This window comes from Ambystoma mexicanum, chromosome 9 (assembly GCF_040938575.1).
Source record: "Ambystoma mexicanum isolate Mex_15411 chromosome 9, UKY_AmexF1_1, whole genome shotgun sequence".
In the NCBI taxonomy this organism is placed as follows: Eukaryota; Metazoa; Chordata; class Amphibia; order Caudata; family Ambystomatidae; genus Ambystoma; species Ambystoma mexicanum.
In genome coordinates this window covers 362,840,136-362,859,055 of record NC_090931.1, presented here as the reverse complement: position 1 = coordinate 362,859,055, position 18,920 = coordinate 362,840,136, and the positions used below count along the sequence as shown (strand labels likewise).

At 48.2% G+C, this 18,920-nt stretch overlaps 1 protein-coding gene across 1 annotated transcript in view; it reads right to left on the bottom strand.

Annotated features, from left to right (window-relative positions):
- The window catches only part of MLXIPL (MLX interacting protein like), an 800,126-nt gene that overhangs the window by 484,685 nt on the left and 296,521 nt on the right, over nucleotides 1-18,920 (bottom strand). The window contains exon 4 of the mRNA XM_069614794.1: nucleotides 7,493-7,582. Within this exon, the coding sequence (XP_069470895.1) occupies nucleotides 7,493-7,582 (90 nt within the window). The remainder of the gene's footprint in view (nucleotides 1-7,492; nucleotides 7,583-18,920) is intronic.

Here is an 18,920-nt window from a genome sequence, read left to right as displayed (position 1 = left end):
GCTACTGGCACCCCTGCCAGGCAGCCTTTTATAGCGATCAGCACCCTCTCCCCACGGGGAGAAGGTGCTGATCTCTGCATTTATATTCTATAGGCTTGCCTGGCAGGGGACAGCGCCTCGCCTATTCAGCCTTAATGGTGGCGCTGCCCCTCGCCAGCTGGGGAGGGGCAGCGTCACCATTATGGCTGAAAGGGTGAGGCCGCTGGAAGCAGAGGCCGTTTTCATGAAGACTGAAACTCCCACGAATGCGTAGGAGCTTCAGAATTTAGAAAACAAGGCCTCTGCTTCCAGCAGCGGCCTCACGTCGTCTCCATAATGGTGGTGCCGGCCCACGGGCATCTCTTGCTTAAAGGGATGCCTCGCAGGTGCGGCACCACCATTATGGCTGAAAGGCATTTTTTTTCTGAAGCCTGAAGCTCTCCCACACGAGCGAGAGCTTCAGGCTATAGAAAAAAAGCCTTTTCTTGTAGTGGCCGTGGCTGCCACGGCCGGAGATTAGTGGCCTGCCGGAGCCCAGCCCACTTAAAGCCCTGAAAGAGACGTTTGGGCTCTCACGAGTAGCACAGCACAGCCCATCAAGATTTAAATTAAAGTCCTACTTTAATCAAAACCGCAGACGAACGAATCCAGATTACCTAATGTCTACACTGCAGTGGTTTACATTGGCCAGAAGAATGCAGCAGAGAGCTACTTCAGAGTCTTCTTTAATTTACGTAAGTAGAAAACATGTAAGTTACTTTATGTAATTTGTGCTTTATAATTAATGCTAATCCGTTTTTACTGATTTTGACACATAAATACAGACGGAAATCATTGTTTTCCTTTCAGTATTTATTTGGAAAAGTTGAAAAACACGGAAATGCATGTCTTTTGGTTGGGTCTTCAAGTGGTCAGTGATCCATCTGTGGACCGCGGCGAGTGCTGTGCATTTTAGACCCTCCGGGCCTGTCTTTTCACATTTTGCACCTGATTTGTGTGCCCACAGGCCCGCTAGCGCTCCCCGCTGCCTCCCTCCCTCAACCCGCTCCCTCTTCCATGTTTCTCTCCAGCCTCCCGCCACCCTCCGCCCCTGATTGGTCCTATATCTAGGTCATAACTGACCCTCCCAGGGCAGCCCTCTGCCCGGGAGCCCCTGTGGCGTAGGGCCCTGAGGCCCTGAGCTAAACGAGCAATTGTCCACATCACATAAGTCCATGGCCAGAGCCATAAACCTAAGCAGGGACCACCTACGGTGGAGCATGCAGCTGAGCTCACAGTCTGCTACCCCTACTGAGGAATCATTGGTGAGCACCCTGCCCATGCGCTCACAACGGCATGCATCTAATGCTGCTAAGCCTGCGAACAAAAGAGAGAAGCGCAAGCGCTAGTGGGAGTAGTTCATGGGGCTGTTGTGGGGGGTGGGAGTAGTTCCTGGGGAAGGAAGTTAATGTTGGGGCTGGGAGTTGGTGTTGGGGTTTCCTTGTTGCCACTTAAAATTGTCCATGAGCTCCAGGCTGACCATCCAACCTTCCCTTACATCCCCCCGCATGTCCTGTGGTGCCCTTTTCACTCATCCATCCTCTTCCTTATCAGAGCTAGGGGGGTCATTGTTGTCATCTACAGGCATTTCAATATTCCTACGTATGCACATGTTGTGCAGCATGGCGCAGACCACTACAATTTTGCCAACTTTTTCAGGGTTGTACAGGAGTGCACCGCCGGTGTGATGTAGGCACCTGAACCTTGATTTCAGCAGGCCAAATGTCCGCTCTATGCATGACCAGATCCTCCTCCGCCCCTCATTACAGCCTCTCCTGTGGTGTAGCAGGGTTTCTCACAGAGGTCATTAGCCAAGGCAACTACGGGTATCCAGCGTCACCTGCAAAACATGAATGGACTGTGTGAGACATGGCGGTGTGTGGGCCGAGTAACAACTTAATGGTCCTGACATGTATACCCCTATGTGCATCACTCAGTGCTTGGCATGGTGCACCGTGTGTGCATCAGGGTGGATGGGACTTGGGCTACATGGTTCACTTGCAGTTGTGCACATTGTGGGAGTTGGCAGTCATGTGGTATCTGCCACTACTGTGGCATTGGCATTGTACTGGTCAAATATGGTGTCGCGGTACTCCATGTAGGGTCCATGACAATGCTTACATGGGTTGTACGTAGCATTGGTTGCGTGGTGCTGCCTTGCATGGCTAGAGGCCCTGTGTTGTCACATGGTTCAAGTATGTGTCCTGGGGTGGGTCAGTCAGGGAGCTTGGCCTGTTATGTGCATTCGTGTTGTTGCATCATGGGACTTTTAGTTCATTCACTTCACTACTTCTTATGTACCGCAGGTGTGTGTCAATGCTATCGGCTGTCAGGTCTGAGTGCTACTTTCTCACAAGCCAGGTAGGGTGCAGCTGCACAGAATCATTGAGTCATGTGTGGCCCCAGGATATCAGGCACAGCAGTGGCTGATGGTGAGGTCAGCATCGCAGGTCATCTGCACACTCTTCAAATGGTATTCCAGTTGCGGTATGCCTGTTCTGTTGTCTGGGGTGGGGTGGGGGGGTACCAATGTCACATGGTTCAATCCAATGCCGTAGTGGTGTTGGGGAAATGGGCAATGTTGTAGAATCTTGACTTGGCTGCATGCACTTGTAGGGCATGGAGATGTGCAAGCCTCATTAGGGCATCCAGAACTTGGTCCTGCACCTTGGAGAAGGTGGGCTGTGACATCACATGCAGTGTCTCAACTGTGTGCTAAAATGCACCTGTGCCACAAAAATGTAGGACTGCCACAAGCTTCAGCAAGGGGGGATGGCTGTTCCGCTGACAATGGCACTTAGCAGTTCTGCCTGTGTGCAGGTGAACAGTTTGGCGATGGTTGGTCGGTCCAATGGGTAGAGGGTGACTAATTGGCTGTCAGTGAGTGTCCATGGGGATGGGCAGGCACGTGGTATGTGTGCCCTCCCTTTGTTGCACCTGTGTCCTTCCCTGCTGTTGATTCAACATGCTGATGTAGATGGATGTAGAGTATCAGGTTGTGGAGCCCTTAATCTACGTCTGCTTGTGGCTGCATGTTGCTTGAATGTGTGTTGGGGAGTGGGTGTGGGCCTTTTATACTCCTGGATGTTTCTGGTGCACCTGGGCCTTGATTTGTGACACCTGTATTCATTTACCTCCACCTTTCTTGTGGTGGTTACTGTGCTGTGTTTTTGACAGAATTTCCTCTGATTTTTAGTAATGGGTTTTTGTTTTTTGGCAGTGATTCCGTCTGCGGAATTAGCGCCGGCGCTGATTCTGCTGATGCTTGCTGGATTTAGGGGGTACATCTCTCCCTCTTAATTCAAATCAGGGCCTCCTTACTGAGGATTAGCCAGTCAGGAAAACTTGCCAGACAACTGCTGTGGCTTTGCGCGTTCTGAGGAACCCCTGCAATGCCGGACTCAAGTCCTATTATGAGAAATAGTTACTCAGGCTATCTTGGTTGTATGCAATGGAATCTTAGGGCTACGGACAATCTGGAGGCTATGCTAGCCCAGGACACCCGGTACAATGGGAGGGCATTCTAAAGAACACCTGTAATATAGGACTACTTTGCTGTGCAGAAGAATAGCTAGTGTGGTGACTTATTCTGTGGCAACAGAGGCAGCTTGATGCTCTGGTAGTTTGCAAACTAGACACATTTTGACTGGTGTACTGATGCTGAGGCATTCGTAGACGTTGACGACTTCCATCAGGGGACTGGACCCTAAACTTCTGAGTTCAGGATGCTTGAGCGGATTACCTGAAAGAGAATGCACCCTAATCTCTGTTGTGAAAGAACCTTAGATTTAACCCAGATCACTGTCAGAGGTGGAGTGACCATCTTTTGAACTCAGGAGTCTTTGACTGGGCTACCTGGGTCACCCGAGGCATGTAACCAAAAACGTACCTGCCGCTGAATGTGTCTGTGCATGCTGGGTCTACTGCCACCATGAACATGATGAGAGTGCAGCTCAGTAAAAAAAAGTTACGACTGTCACCTGGTGTGACAGGGATCAGAAATCAGACCAAGACAAAGCTTAAATAACAAACTTTCCTCTATTAAGGAGTTCCATACAAGGAGCAAAAGCCATTCAAATGGAGGGGTGAAGAGTGAAACAAAAGGGTCAGAAAAAGTACAGATTTCAAGTTTAACTCAACCAGAAGTATCCCTGAATTCAGGACCATGTGGGATTTTTGCCTTGTAACTAGGCTCTTGTTCTCCAGCTCTCTTGGCCATCTTAGGCCAAGTGTTAGGGCTCCTGCACATTTCTTTTATCTATTTGTTTGCGACTTCTAGGTTCCAGTGTGCTCGCTGCTCTCTTTCTTGATCTTGCCTGAACAGTCTTTCAGCTCTCTCGGCCATTGTCTCAGACAATAATGTTTTGTCCTCCAATCCATGAATGGGTAATAACTTTGCAAGGAACGTGATGCAGAGTTGATCAGCCTGGACAAGCCACATTTTTCCCAACACCCTGTGAGAAACCTGAAGGTGTCTCACTCACTAGTCCCCAGAGATCTGTCATCCAGGTGGCCAGGACACAGCCATCGCTATTGGATCCAGTTCCTGGGGGTAAACCAGTGTGGGAGGATCACCTGGATGAGGGGTCTTCAGGGAGTGGTAATGAGACTCCAAAGGGTAAGATGCAGTACGCCCTTTCTTATGACACCTTTTACCAATCCTACCCCATTGGATATCTAGAAACTCAACCCCCCCATTCTTGACACAAATCATTTCTCACAGACCGATTACCATGAAAGACAACGGACTAACACCAGAGCCATATACCCGACATGTCCCAACACAAGGGTCAGGCAGAGTCGGGCAATTGCCGATAATTACACACACCTTACTTCCCTTGCCTTTCCCTTTAGGGATAAAAGGCAGGGCACGAAAGCACACTCTGAGCAGGGCCAAACGCATAAGGAAGCAGCTATTCCAGGAGGGCAGTTCAAATAGAGGAGGAAGGCAGCGAGACCTGAAAGGACGACGAGGAGGGAATTGCTCTTGCTCTTTTCAACCCAGACCCGCAGAGGCTCAGAGAAGGGAAACGTAAGACCGGGAATTGCAGTTGGCGAATGAAGCGAAGAATGTCAGCAGTACATGGGACCCTCCCGCACTGATAGGCAGGGCGGGGAGAAGTGGTTGCCATTGTGGTACTGTCCTTGACTCCAGAGGCAGTAGACGCCAACAGAGTTCGGCACAGCCGGTGAGTTGGAAGGAGCTGATAATAGACCGGACTGTGTTGGGCTCAAGGTTGCGTAGAGCAACATTGTATGAAGAAAGAAGACTAAGGTACAAGATTTTTGTGAGTAAAATTGGCATCAGAGTTAGAGTGGTCTGGCGTCACGTGGGTGCTCATTCGAAGGACTTCCACTGGTGCCCCGCTCCTGAACAAGGAGAATATGTTGAATAAGGGGATGGAAGTGGTGCTGCAGCGGGTTATGTATAATCCTGTGCATAGTTGAAAGTCTTTGGTTGTTGTAGAAACCTCAAGTACCAAGAGGCTCCCCCTAGGAGAGGCTGGCGTGAGGTGTCAAAGTGGTCATACGAGGGTCAAGACAAACCCTTTGTACAGTCTTAAGTCTTTCACACATGGAAGCTAAGTGAACTGTGTGAAGCCTGACTGGGGGTTTAAGGGAAAGCCCGAGTGGGGGCTACGACCCAGACTTAAGTAAGGGAAGAACCTAAGGGGTCTAGAAGTACTTTATTTTGGGAACTATGTTAAAAAGGCAATGTGAACCCGATGGAGGGATGCAAGCAAAGGGAAGTGAATCCTGCATTATGAGAGAACCAAGTAAACAGGGTATTTTGGCAAATGTGAACCCGGCTGAGGGATGCCTGCGAAATAGGGTGAGCAGTAATACACCCGTAAACAGTGTGATGACAAGTGTGAACCCGACTGAGGGATGTCCACAGTGAGTGTTTGGTCTGACCCCCGACTCAGGGAGGCTAACGTTGAGAGAGGGATCTCAACCCGGCTGAGGGGGATCCAAGGGTGAAGAGTAATAACCTGACGTGAAGATTAGCAGAAGGAACATTTGTTTTGTTGTGAATGTCATACCAGACCCTCTGAAGCAAGAGACTTTGCATGAAAGACACTTGGACACAGAATGTCCTGATATTAAGAAAAGGAACCATAACCTTGTGCCGGAGAATCTCAGGAGTGTGCTGTGCTCAATACTCCGGCCTTGTCCCGTGCTAGAAATATGGGGAAGGGGGACCCCGGCCATAACATCCTGACATACCATTTTGTAAACACTTTTCTTTTCTTGTGAAGATTATCCCACACTCTTTTGTAGCATAGCGGTAAGGATTGGCAATAGGTCTTTTTAGTATAGACCCGGTTTATTTGACTAGACTCCATTATGACTATTATTTGATGGTCGTAGCTTGCTCCCATCTTAGAATTATGTTTAGATTAGGTGTTTATCTGACCCCTTTTTACAGTCTGATAAACATCCTTGAGCTGTGATCACTTGTGTCTCTCTTACTTTGATACCATGCCGTCCCTACAACCCGCAAAAAGGTACCTCAATTTCAAAAGGCCCATTAGCTTCCACTCCAGCGCATTTCCCTATACTGGATGTGTCCCTCCTCCACCCTGCACAACACTCTCTGGCCTCCCCCTCCACCATGCTTTTGTCCTCTTTTAGTCAGGGTCTCTCCCCCATTCCTCTCCTTGGGGTACTCTGACCTCCTTGACCTCCTTGATCCTTCCTTAGCCAGTTCCACTACTTCTTTTCGTACACTTCGACCTCTGCCGAGAATGTTTCTCACTGCTTGACTATGGGGAATTGAGGTTGATCGCGATAGACCTCATTATCATTTTGGCGGTATTAGCTCTGCAGAGATACCTTTATTGCATGCGTTAACAGTAATTCTCTGCACTTTTCACGGTAAGAGCTATTCTGCATTTTGAAGTCCCACTGGATTCCACTGGAGATATGTGGAGTTATAGCATGCAGTCATTCTTAGTGGACAATAAAGGCATTGTAAGTTCCAGGTCCAATTTGATGTTTCTTTTCTTATGTGGGTTTCAAAATACATAATTGTGCAGTGCAGTAAATCTGGCAGCATTCCAAAATAGCACCTAATTTACTGTTTTCGCACATCCTGTAATGAGGCCCATTGTACTTTGTTGAAATGTGGATTCTGAAGCAATGCAACATTATAATTGAAAGGTGGAATGCCTGATCCTTGGGAACAATCACAATGCACAGTTAATAGAGTGGCTTAACTATTGCAGAGCATACAATTAGACCTTTGTGCGAGTTCCTGTGCGCCAGGGAATAGTACAGAACTAAGTCTCCGTCTGAGAGCCCAGCCTTGGCGTTCAGCCTCCATGCCAATAGGTGAAGATCATGATCAGGACCACACTTCAACCACTGTTTAACAGACGCGTTCTGGTTCTTCACACAGGGCTGGAGAGTCATCTTCCCTCCCCAATCCTTACCACGTCAACCACTGACTAAAAACTAAAGCAATGCTCACCCGCTTCTTGTAGTAAATCCTCCAGCGGTGATATTCCTTCATGACTACTTCAATCCGACGCTTCCAATAGTTCCCCTCCAACACCACGGCCTATGAAAAAACAAGGAAACAGAGATCATGGTCTGGTCGATACACTGGCTCCACAGCCCACGTGGACAGAGGGCCCCAAATCTGAGCAGCTTTTTCCTCAAGACAAAGACTAAAGGAACTGAAAGGGAGCAAGATGAGAAGGAATAAATAAATACAGAGGAGGGTATTTTCAAGCACATTTTCCTAAGGAAGTGAAAACCCCTAGAGGCATAAAATGGCTCAAATAGTTCAGAAAATTGCAACATGAAATCAATCAGGAAATACACATTATATACCCCCAAGGAATCACTGTGTGATTATCCCAACACCAGAAATAAAAGTAACACAATCATTGTGTGCGTCAAAACCAGAGTGAAATATCTTTTGGGGCACTGATGTGGCCCAACGGACTCAAAGTGCCCCCCACCTCGTCTCACAGCGAATAATGACAGGAACAATGAATATCTGCAATCCACCCTACCGCCCTCTTCCCAATTATTATTATTATTATGGCATTTATTGCGCACAGACCTATGTTCGGGAAGCAAGTGATCATTTTACTATCATAGGGAGACGAGCAAAGTGAGATAAGCAGAGAAACAATGAAGCAGGGAGCTAATAACAAAGGAAGCGTAGGGCCAGCATTTTGGCAGGAAGGGATCTACAAGCAAGCAGGCAGGGTCGGACTGGGCCATAAAACTGCTTCGGGCACCAATGAAAAAGTGGGCCACAGTTGTAAATGGCTATTCAGTCATTTTGCGACACTCAATAGTACCCGAGGGGGAGTTTTTGGATAAAACGGGATGCAAATTGTGCAATTTAAAGAATTGTATTCGGCAACACTGGTCAAACCTGCATAGTGAAGTAATTCATCAAACTGGCCCATATTGGCCTAAAAAGTGTCTCAATTTGACCAAAAAAACTGCCCCACACCATCATTTTGTGTTTTTGGTTCAGTCATGGGCCCATTCAGTCCTGTTTCTTGGCCTGGGCGAAGTGGGAGACTTCCAGGGGCGCAATTGCTCTGGGGGCGCAATTGCCCGCCCTGATGAGTCTCAAATTGCCATGGGGCTCATTTACCTTGGGGCGGGCGCCATTGCATTGGGCTGTGCGTAAGTACTTGAGTAGCGGCAGCAGGTGCTGGCACTGCCTCTGATGTGCTCACGTCTGCAGCAGGTGCTGGCGCTGCCTCTGATGTGCTCACATTACATGCGTGCCCCGGGGGCCACCATTTTCTCAGCTTTTACATCACTGCTTGGGGGCATAAAACAACCCCTGATGTTGGTGTGAGCTTTTGGTTGCCAGCCGAGACCCCTCCAGCAGCAGCACCAGCAGGACTGAAGCCAGGACCGCTTTTAGAAGCCAGCCAGCCATGAGGCGTCCAAAGGATTGAAGAAGGTACCTGCTGCATTCATCATCCTCAGAAATGTACTTTACCCTGCAATCGTTCCCTAGATACCATTGACTCTTTAAAATTACTGTCTGACCCTATTTAGCATGGTGTGCGCTTCCTTCTGAGCCCCAGGCACGCTGGTGCGGCTTTGCGGATGTGTGCTGTATAAATGGAATGCCCTCCCCACATATGCCATCCCTGCTAAGGTATGACCATCTCTAGCAATCCTCTTCTCCCACCATCTCATGGTGCTGGTTGCAAGGGCAGCCCCAATCTGGCAGCAATTCTGCCTGCCCATTACTCCTTTTCCCTCCTTCAATGTGCCCGACACAAAACCTATTCGGCTCCCCACTATTCTTTATCTACCCACATTCCCCATGTGCTGAGCCTGCAATAATTTTATTTTCACTGTATGGTGAGCCTGCGTGCATTAGATATCAATACAGCAGTTCATTTTAAGATATGTAATTGAATGAGGCTAGACCGCTCCACTTTTGTGTACCCACTGCACTCTCGATTTCTTCTTTGCCTGTACTATGGCAGCTGCCACGATTTTAGGCACTGCTGGTCCAAATACACATGCACCTAATATGTCTCATTTAGTTGTCTGCACGCCTGATGTAGCCACCCCCCGTACCATGAGGCGAGAGGCTTTGCCAGTCTGTGTATACACACACTCCCATTATGTCCCATATGCTTGTCTGCCCGCCTGATGTAGCCCACCGTACAATGGGGTGAGGCTTTGCCAGTCTGTGTATACACACACCGATTATGTGTCAATTGCAGGTCTGCACGCATTGAGTAAATTGAAACTGATAAAGACATACTTGCGTTTCACAATGACGAAGAAAGGCTTTCAGACCTTGCAATACTTTCAATTAAGAGTGAACTTGTTGAACAAATTGATTATGCAGCAGCAATAAATGCTTTCACAGCAGCGAAGTCAAGGAGAGTGACCTTAACAGACTAATAACACAAAACTTTAAAATTCAAGACAAGACTGTTTGTGTACTCTGCTTTGTCTGGGGAATTACTGCAAAGTTCTCGAATCACAATGTAATAAAACCGTTTTCATTTGTATACCAGTGATTTATTGACGTTGGGTAGGAGTTACTTAACCGCGGGGTGTAGTTTGGGAGTGACACGCATGGGGTAGGAGGGGCGCAATCTAGTGTTTCACCCTGAGCACCAAATGGTCTAGAAACTGCCCTGGGCCTATTGCCCTATAGGCTTGTCCGAGCCGGCAAGTAGGGGAGGAAACAATGTTTCCATAAAGCGCTATATAAACTCAATAAACATAAACAAACAAACAATTAGCTACTTTTGTACAGATCAACCCTAGCCACATAATACACCTGAAGTGTTGAATGAGAGTGCCTGTTCGGTGTCATAAGTAACTTCCCTCCAGTATAACACCCACAAACCCCCTTCACCCGCCCGCCAACTCTGTCTTGTTCTCAATGCTGTGCATACACATAAAAGATTGTGCTGCATACCACACTGGTATGCAGCATGTTGACGCAGAACCAGAAACACTTGAATAGACTTGCAGGCCTACATATTCCACTTCCACTCCCTTACTGTTGTCCCCATCACTGCAAGGTCTACTTTGGTTTGGGCACAATTTCTCCAGCCTCTTACCGGCCACCACTGACATAAAACCTGACCTGGGAAATGCATATCAGTGCAACTATTTATGGCCTATGGGTGGTGCCCTTCCACACACCCACCCTTAATGGAGGAGCCAGAGGCCCACAAAAGAACACTAGGCAGAGTGAAATGCACAGGATCACACTCTCTCCCTGAAGGAACGCAGAGCAGCCGCAGATATGATATGATATTTTATTTGTTTCGCTTGTACACAAGTGTTTCAGAGCGCGACTAGGCAAGGGAGGGGAACAGGGAGAACACAACAAAACAACGATCGTATTAGTAGGCCCAGTGATATTGAGAACATGCAAGTGCATGGGAAAGGGAAAAGGGAAAAAGGGAAAAAGTACATGGAAGGGGGAGAGTGGAAAGTGCGGAGCAGAGGAGAGCAGATAAATAATAATAAATAAAAATAGAAAATGGAGGCAATAAACAATGGTAGTGCAGCCAGCAAGTGTCAAGTGCTGTGTTTAAGGCAGCAGACTGGGTAAGTCTGATAAGTGCAGAAAAGGAAGAAAATGGGGGCGGGGGTGCTGTATGGGTACAGATACAGTCCCCAGTGCAAGGGGTGGCCCGGAGGCAGTGCGGGCAGGTACCTGGGACCTAGGGACAGAGGGTGGCCAGGTGCATAGTGCCAAGAGAGGGCAGATCAGCAGGGGAGAGGGGCAGCGAAGGCAGAAGCAAAGAGGAAGGTGTTGAGGTGCTTCTGGAACCGGAGATGGTTCTCCTCAAGTTTTAGAGTGGCAGGGAGGCTGTTCCAGAGGGAGGCACCAGCTGAAGATAGAGATCTACCCCCAGCTCGTTTCTTTGAAAAACAATTGACCGGAGGGATTTAGAAGTAGAGGAGCAGAGCCCAAAGGCGCCAGCGCCTGCCCAATGAGCCATGCAAGGCTGGGGCGTTCTGCTTTCCCAGCCTTGCATGGCCCATTCGGGATGCAGGCTGGGATACTGAAGGCCTGATGTGCAAGGGGTGCTCTTGCACCTCTCCGCACATCGAGGGTCTGAGGGGAGGCATGATGGAGACGCTCAGAATCCTCTGTGCATACGCGGGATCCAACAAGCACTCTCCTTCCTGGTTCCTGTTATTAGCTGTGCTTGCGCCAGAGCGCCTTTATCGGAGAAGACAGTGCAAGGTGGTGAAGACCGGACACTGGATCTGGCTACAAGTAAGGAAACAAAAAAAATGTATGTGTGCACGGTGTAGGCGAGGGTTTGTGTTTGTACGTGGGTACATGAATAAGAGTGTATGTTGCTTGTGTGCGCATATTTATGTGAGAGTGTATGAATGCTGTATGTGTGCACGGGTGGATAATAGAAGCCGGTAAGATAGCTAGGCGGGTTGAGCGCTCGCTGCCGCAATCTGAGCATGATCTGCAGGTCGCAGGTTCGAATCACGGCAAGGTCAACTCAGCCTTTCATCCTTCCGAGGTCGATAAATGAGTACCAATTTCGGTTGGGTGCTTATGTATGTAAATATGTGCTCTGTAAAACGCTTTGGATTAAGGCGCTATATAACATATTATAGAATGAATGCAGGTGTGTGTGTGTGTGTATTATGCGGTTTGAATGCGGTTGCGTGAATGGTAGAGCGTATGATGCCGTATGAATGCTGATGCACGTGTGAACAGGAGAGTGAATAAAGAATAAATGATGCCATATGAATGCTGATGCGTGTGTGTTTGAATGGGAGAGTGAATTAAGAATGAATGATGCTGATGCCTTTGAGTGAATGGGAGAGTGAATGCAGGGATCACTCACCAGTAATTTTTATTACCCCTTGTTCAATTCTTCTTTGTCACAGTACTTGCATCACAAGTAAGTACTGCGACGAGGAAGAGGGACGTGGAGGTAATGAGGAAGAAATGATGCTGTAAGAATGCTGATGCATGCGTGTGAACGGGAAACTGAATGAGAGATCCTACTGATACTGGCCACATTTGAGGGTCCAGTCTGGAAAATGTATTTTACTGAGTATGGGCATTTTTAGCTGGGCATCGGGTGAAGTCATCATAATTGCTCCTACAGGGTAAAGGCCCACATTGGTGGGTCCAAGTCTGCACATATTTCTTTACTGTGGCATGCCATTTTTTTACTGGGCATCAAGGTTGAGCGCAGCATGATAAGTGTTCCTACATGGTATTGGGCCACATTGGTGGGTCCAATCTGGACATATTTTCGCACTGTGGCCTGGCATTTGATACTGGTACAGCCAACAAGAGTATGTTATTATATGGCAACACTGGCATATATTGGTGGAGCCTCCATGGACAATTATGGGCATAGACAACAAACATTTTTGAATACTTGCAAAATGGTAACAATACCCCCGCCCCCAGGCTCGACTGAGAGGACGGGGAATTAAATATATCCCCCAAAGACAAAGCAACAATGCTCGTAAAAATGTAATATTGCGCTATGAATCAGTTACAGGCAAATAGCCCGAGAGTAACGTGACCTACGCTTAAATGTTCCTTTTTGCAAAGTTGTAGTTAACATGAGAACGGCAGAATATCTTCTCAAGCGTTCATTGCCACCTACCGGCCACTATAGTGTAATGCAGCGTATCAAACTAAAGTACAAAACAAGTAGTGACTAAAGAAGATACAGAGCATGGGTCTTGCGTTTCCAAAACAGGTGGAGTTGGAGGTCTTGAAGCTCGGATTCCAAGGCCTGGAGCGATGGGCTGTTAAAACGGACCCTTGCACTCCATGCGGTCCAAGTCTGCATCCAAATCGTGACATAGGAGTGGTTTGGAGGGAGGGTGCCAGAAAAGAAACAGGGTTGTGGTGAAGAGTCCGAGGACATTACTGATGGATCAACTATCAGGGACCACGAGCTTCTTAAAGACAGGAGGCAGGAACAGAGATAGAGCTGGAAGACAGCTGGTGTAGTCCCGCCTGCAGTGCAGGGCTTGGAGGCCCACACTGCCAATTTTAAAGTGATTTGATGGTAACAGATCAGACGGATCGCACGTGGCATTTACAGGTAAGTGTGATGTTACGATCACAAACGACGCATGCGCGAGCCTCGTTTTGGTCCGCACATGCCCGTTTGGAATAAACTACGTCCGTGCTGCAGTTGCCAGCGGGACTCCAGAAGGCACACACGCGTGTCCCGCGTCTCATTGTATAAATGCGAGTGCGTGAGCACGGGTAACCCGAGGCACGGGCTCGCCCACAACATCTGGCGACTAGGCGGGACGCGAACGGAGCGTTTTGCTGACACGACGCGGCGCGTCAGCTGTTACGACGTTCCGTCGTTTCCCGAATCCAGCGCAAATTTTAAAGAGATTTGATGGTAACAGATCAGACGGATCGCACGTGGCATTTACAGGTAAGGAACCGACAAGTTCTGTCCCTGGTAGAGAGCTAAAACTAGAAGCTATAGTACGGCTTGCGGGTATGACATCACTGCGCGAGGTCCACAGACGCCATGTTGGAATGAATGCTACATTTTAATGCAGATAAAGATAAGGCTAATAGACACTAATTATCACGAGACGGTGAGCCAAGAGAACGCTCCAACAGTGAGTGCCCGCTGTATAGCAATGATTCCTATTTCGGAGTGCCTGCTATATAGCAATGATTCCTTTATTTTTGCAAGCAAGTGGCTGATGTGGAGGAACCACTGTTGAATGGCAATAAGGTGATAAGGTGATAACACTTCTGTTTTCGCCACTGGAAGTGACGGCCTGATGGGCTCCAGGAAACGCAGCTTATGAGGTGAGCCCTGCAAAGCGCACTGTGTAAGCCACAGAATGTAAGTAATATATGAAGGAATATATTGCAGTGTTATTAGACTGCTGACTAGCAATATGGGGCGCAGGGGGGGGGGGGTTGCTGGGGGCCCTCCTGAGGCCCCTTACATTAAAAAAGGTTGAAGGGCCCTGCCACCGTCCCTCATTGGTTGCCAGAGTTGAGAGGCTAGATACATGAAATTGGCAAATTGGCCTCTGCTTTGTAGGCACTCTTCCCAATCATGATTATAGTCTTTGTCTAGTAGGGCCACGGTCAACATGGGTGCAGCTTAGTCAAGTTGGGATGACTCCACTGGCTGAGCCCAGGCAGAAGTAATTGTGAGGAAAGACATGGTTTCTTTGGATCTTTCAAAAGTAAGATTAATAGCCTATAACAGGTGTGTGCAACCTTTGGCTCTCCAGATGTTCTTTTGTACTACAAGTCTCATCAGCCCTATCTAGCGTAGTCAATTGTAAGGGCTCATGGGACCCATAGTGGAATATCTGGTGGAGAGCCACAGGATCCAGACCCCTGGTTTATTCCATTAGCTTGCTGCGTTGGTTTGATGTGTATTGAAGCAAGCAGAGGCACAAGTTCGCAACTGGGGCCAAACCAGTGCCTTGAAAGAATGTGACTTCTGAATCGGGAAGCAGAGGGCCGAATATGGTAGATGTAGGACATTGCTTCACCCCCCCCCTGCCCTCTCACAGGCTCATAATCATGCAGAGATCCTAAGACTTTCAAATGTACATACTGCACCTAATAGTAACTCAGGTTCGTTCTTTAGACCTTTCAGTCAAATTTATGGGATCTCTATATATGATTGCAACCCGTGGACGGACACACGTGTTTCATGTGATTATAGTAGGTACGTTTAGCGGTCTATGAGCAAGGAAGGAATACAGAAGGAGATCTGGCAGACAGTCAATTCACCTCTTCAAGAGATTCTACTATCTTGCACGTGTCAACAACCTTGAAATGTTCCACAAAGCAATCCGGGGTTAGTTACAAGTATCAAGTTTGCTTCTGCCTGGCAAAGGAACCACAGTAAATGCACCCCTAACTTCTAGGAAATTATCTCTTTGGCAGTTGAATGAAGGAGTTTCTAGATCAGTAATTGGGCCCCCCAATGGAAATGGAAGTGTTGGAAAGCGGTAGGGAGCGGTGCACCAACAATGAAATTTCCCAATAATTTAAAGTGATTCATTTCCATTGTTGGAAGTTGGTAATATTCTAGCCACTAAACTAGCTGCGAGGAACTACTTATTTATTTATGCTTTACATTTGTATAGTGCACACAGACCCTGAGGAATCAGGGCGCTGAAGTTACAGGTAGCCCGGAGGCAGACAAATACAAATACTTGGAGGAATACAAGGCGGAATACAACAGCTACAAAACCATTATATTAAAAAGAGACAGTCACAAGGGGGGCACGGATGGGGTGGTGTTCAAACACAGTTAGGATGCATGCTGAGCAGTCGAATGGCACACATTTCAGGGTGAGTTTCATGTAGGATGAGGGGGTAGAGGTTGAGTTAAGTGAACAGCCATGTTTTGAAGGCTTTGCGGAAGGCCGAATAAGATTCCTCTGCTCTTCGCGCATGGGGGAGAGTATTCCATTGTTTCGCAGCAATGACTGGGAAGCTAGGCACGTTTGATTTTGGGCTGAACAACTTTGTGTGTGTGTGGAGTTCTGGCAGGCCTAGCGGAGTGCGTTTTGGTGATTTCTTCTGTTACATCATGGGGCGGAGTTGGAAATACACCTGTGAGTGATGGTAAAAGTTTTAAATGTGATTCTCTCATATGGGGAGCCAGTGCACTGCTTTACGGGCAGATGAGATGTGTTCGAACGTGTTCGAACGAATTTAGGTATGTTCAGCGCATTGTTTTGGATGGTCTGTAATTTTTTTAGATTATGCGAAGAGGTGCCCACGGACAGTACATTACAGTAATCAAGTCTGGCGCCACGCCTATCACAGCACGGGCGATCGTTAGACAACTGTCAGGGGAGAGGAAGGGTCTGGCAGCATTGAGGAGTTTGGTTGAGTAGGCCACTGAGAAAGAGACTGCATTTACTTGGCGGTTTAGAGACAGAGTGGCATCTAAGTAGACTCCTAGGGTTTTAACTGCTGCGAAGGCTGGTATTTGGGTGCCAACAATGGTGAACGTTGCGAAGGCCGGGTCCAGTTTGTTTAGCACAGACGAGGACCCAACGAGGAGGAGTTTGGTTTTCCAGTCGTTGAGGCAGAGGCCATGGGTCGCCATCCAGGCTTGGATGGTAGAGTAAGTAGAATTCAGGGTGACAGTGTCTTCGTTGTGGTTGACAGAGAGAGGGAGGAGGATTTGCGCGTCGTCAGCATAGTTTGTATATGCTATGCCTAGGGAATCAAGGAGGTCGAAGAGTGGCTTGGTAAATATGTTGTACAAGGTCAGCGAGACTCAGGACCCTTGCGGAACCCCACAGCTAATGGGTGTGGGAGCTGCACAGGCATTGTCAGTCAGAGAAATCTTTCATTATCCTACCTTCTATGATGGAGGCGATCCAAGATGCCGCTTTTGGGGAGAAGGAGACCGCTGTAGTAAGGTGGTGGCAAAGTATGGTGTGGCCGACTAGGTCGAAGGCAGCAGAGAGGTCTAGAAGGAGAAGAGGGGCAAATTTGCCTTTGTCCCTGATGTTGTCAATCTGGTTTTAAAGTCCAGGATTGCAGATTCAGTACCATGTCCTGGGCGGAAGCCAGACTGACGGACTCCAAGGATGTTGTTTGCCTGAAGGTGTTGTTGAATTTGGACATATGCTGGTCTGTCCAGTATCTTAAGCAGGAAGGGGACAGTGGTGATGGGCCGGTAGAACCCAAGCTTCTTTAAGGCTGGAGGGTACTGAGTTGGTAGAGAAGGAGGAGTTGATCAGGGCTGTGATAAACAGGGCCAGTAATTCTGCACAGTCTTTGATGAGGTGGCCAGGGCATGCATCCCCTTCGCACCTTGATGGTTTCAAACTTTTTAAGAGGTGCAAGGTGTCGTGATTGGTAATTGCGCTGAACCTAATCAGGGGGCATCGTAGGGTCTTGGGGGTGGGCAATAGCATAGCAGCATTTCTCTGATGGGTGTGTGCAAGGGTAGCTAATTTAGTAAGTAATTTTTTCTGAAACATGTTGATCTTTAGTAGCATGACATTTTGTATGCTTGTGCCCCAGGCTAGGTCTTTGATTAGAGAGGATACTGGGTGGGGGGGTATGGGAGGCAGGGCTTCCAATTCCCTAAGGATAGCGGATAGCTCTCTGGTGTCGGAATTGGTATTAGTTATTTTTGTGTTGAAGTTGGAGGCTTTGGCTTGGGTAATATCAAGTTTGTATTGTTTGGCGAGATTGATGAAATTTTGCTTTATGTCAGCGGAGGGATTTTTCCAGCTGGATTCAGCTAGCCTTTTTTTTAGTTCTCAGCTCTGCAAAGTCCTGGGTGTACCAGGAATTACCGTGAGCTGCTGGTCTGACTTTTTTGGGCTCTAGGGGGGCAATGGTATCAACTGCGTGGGTTATAGCTTTGGTGTAGAGGTCGACTAGGATTTTCGAGTCACAGGCGTCCAGATGCTCTGTATTAAGGACCTCAAGGAAAGGTGAGAGGCTATCTTAGGTTAACTTGGGGGGAGCAGTGAGCCAGAGATGGTGGTAGCCACTTTGTGGGAGGTTTGGCTTGTGAACTGAGAGGGATAGTGAAGGCAACGATGTGGTGGTCACATCAAGGACAGGGAGTGTTGGAGGTGAAAGAGGTATGGCAGTTTAGGTCAGCTAGCCATTCCAGGGAGCGCCTTTTAATGTGTGTAGGTTTGTCAATGCATTGGGTAAAGCCTAGAGCAGTTAGGAAGTTGGCTAGAAGGTCAGAAGGGTTGTTGAGGCCCAGGTTTGGTTCCAACAAGAGGATCACTTGTGAGGAGGGCTTTAGGTTGTCTCCAAGGATGTGGAGTAGGTCTTCTTCAAAAGTCAAATCAGATGAAGGGGGATGGTGTTAGTGGGAGAGGATGTCGCAGTTGTCATTGAGAGATGTGTTGAGTAATCTAGTGCGTAAGTAGACCTTGGCTATGAGGGCGACTCTGGAGTTCTGTCTGTCCCCCCTTGAGGATATTGAATCCTGGAGGGAATGGCGAGGGATAGTGCTGGGCCTAATGCAGCATGAAGCCAGGTTTCAGTAATGGCCAGGGCATCAAGATTGCCTGTTGTGAGGAGGTCATGGACATCGAGGGCATGTGCAGGCAGAGAACTGGCATTTTTTAATACAAGATGGAGCATAGGTTCAGGGGTTAAGTGGGAGCCCCTTCTGTACTCGGAAGGATCTTACGCATGGGAGAAGAGGAGGTTGCGTCGTCGTGAGCAATGTTAGTGTCTTTGGGTGAGGCTGCGGAGTGGGTGGGCACTGCAAAGGTAGCCATAGAAGAGGCAATCATGGCATTATCTAGTTTGTGCCTGCGTTCCAGGTGCCTGAGGGTATCATTTCAGACCATGAGGTTGCGTGTGGGCGCAGCTGTTGCAGGTGGCAGGGCAGTGGGTTGGCGTAATGGAGTACTAATACATTTCATCATAGTGT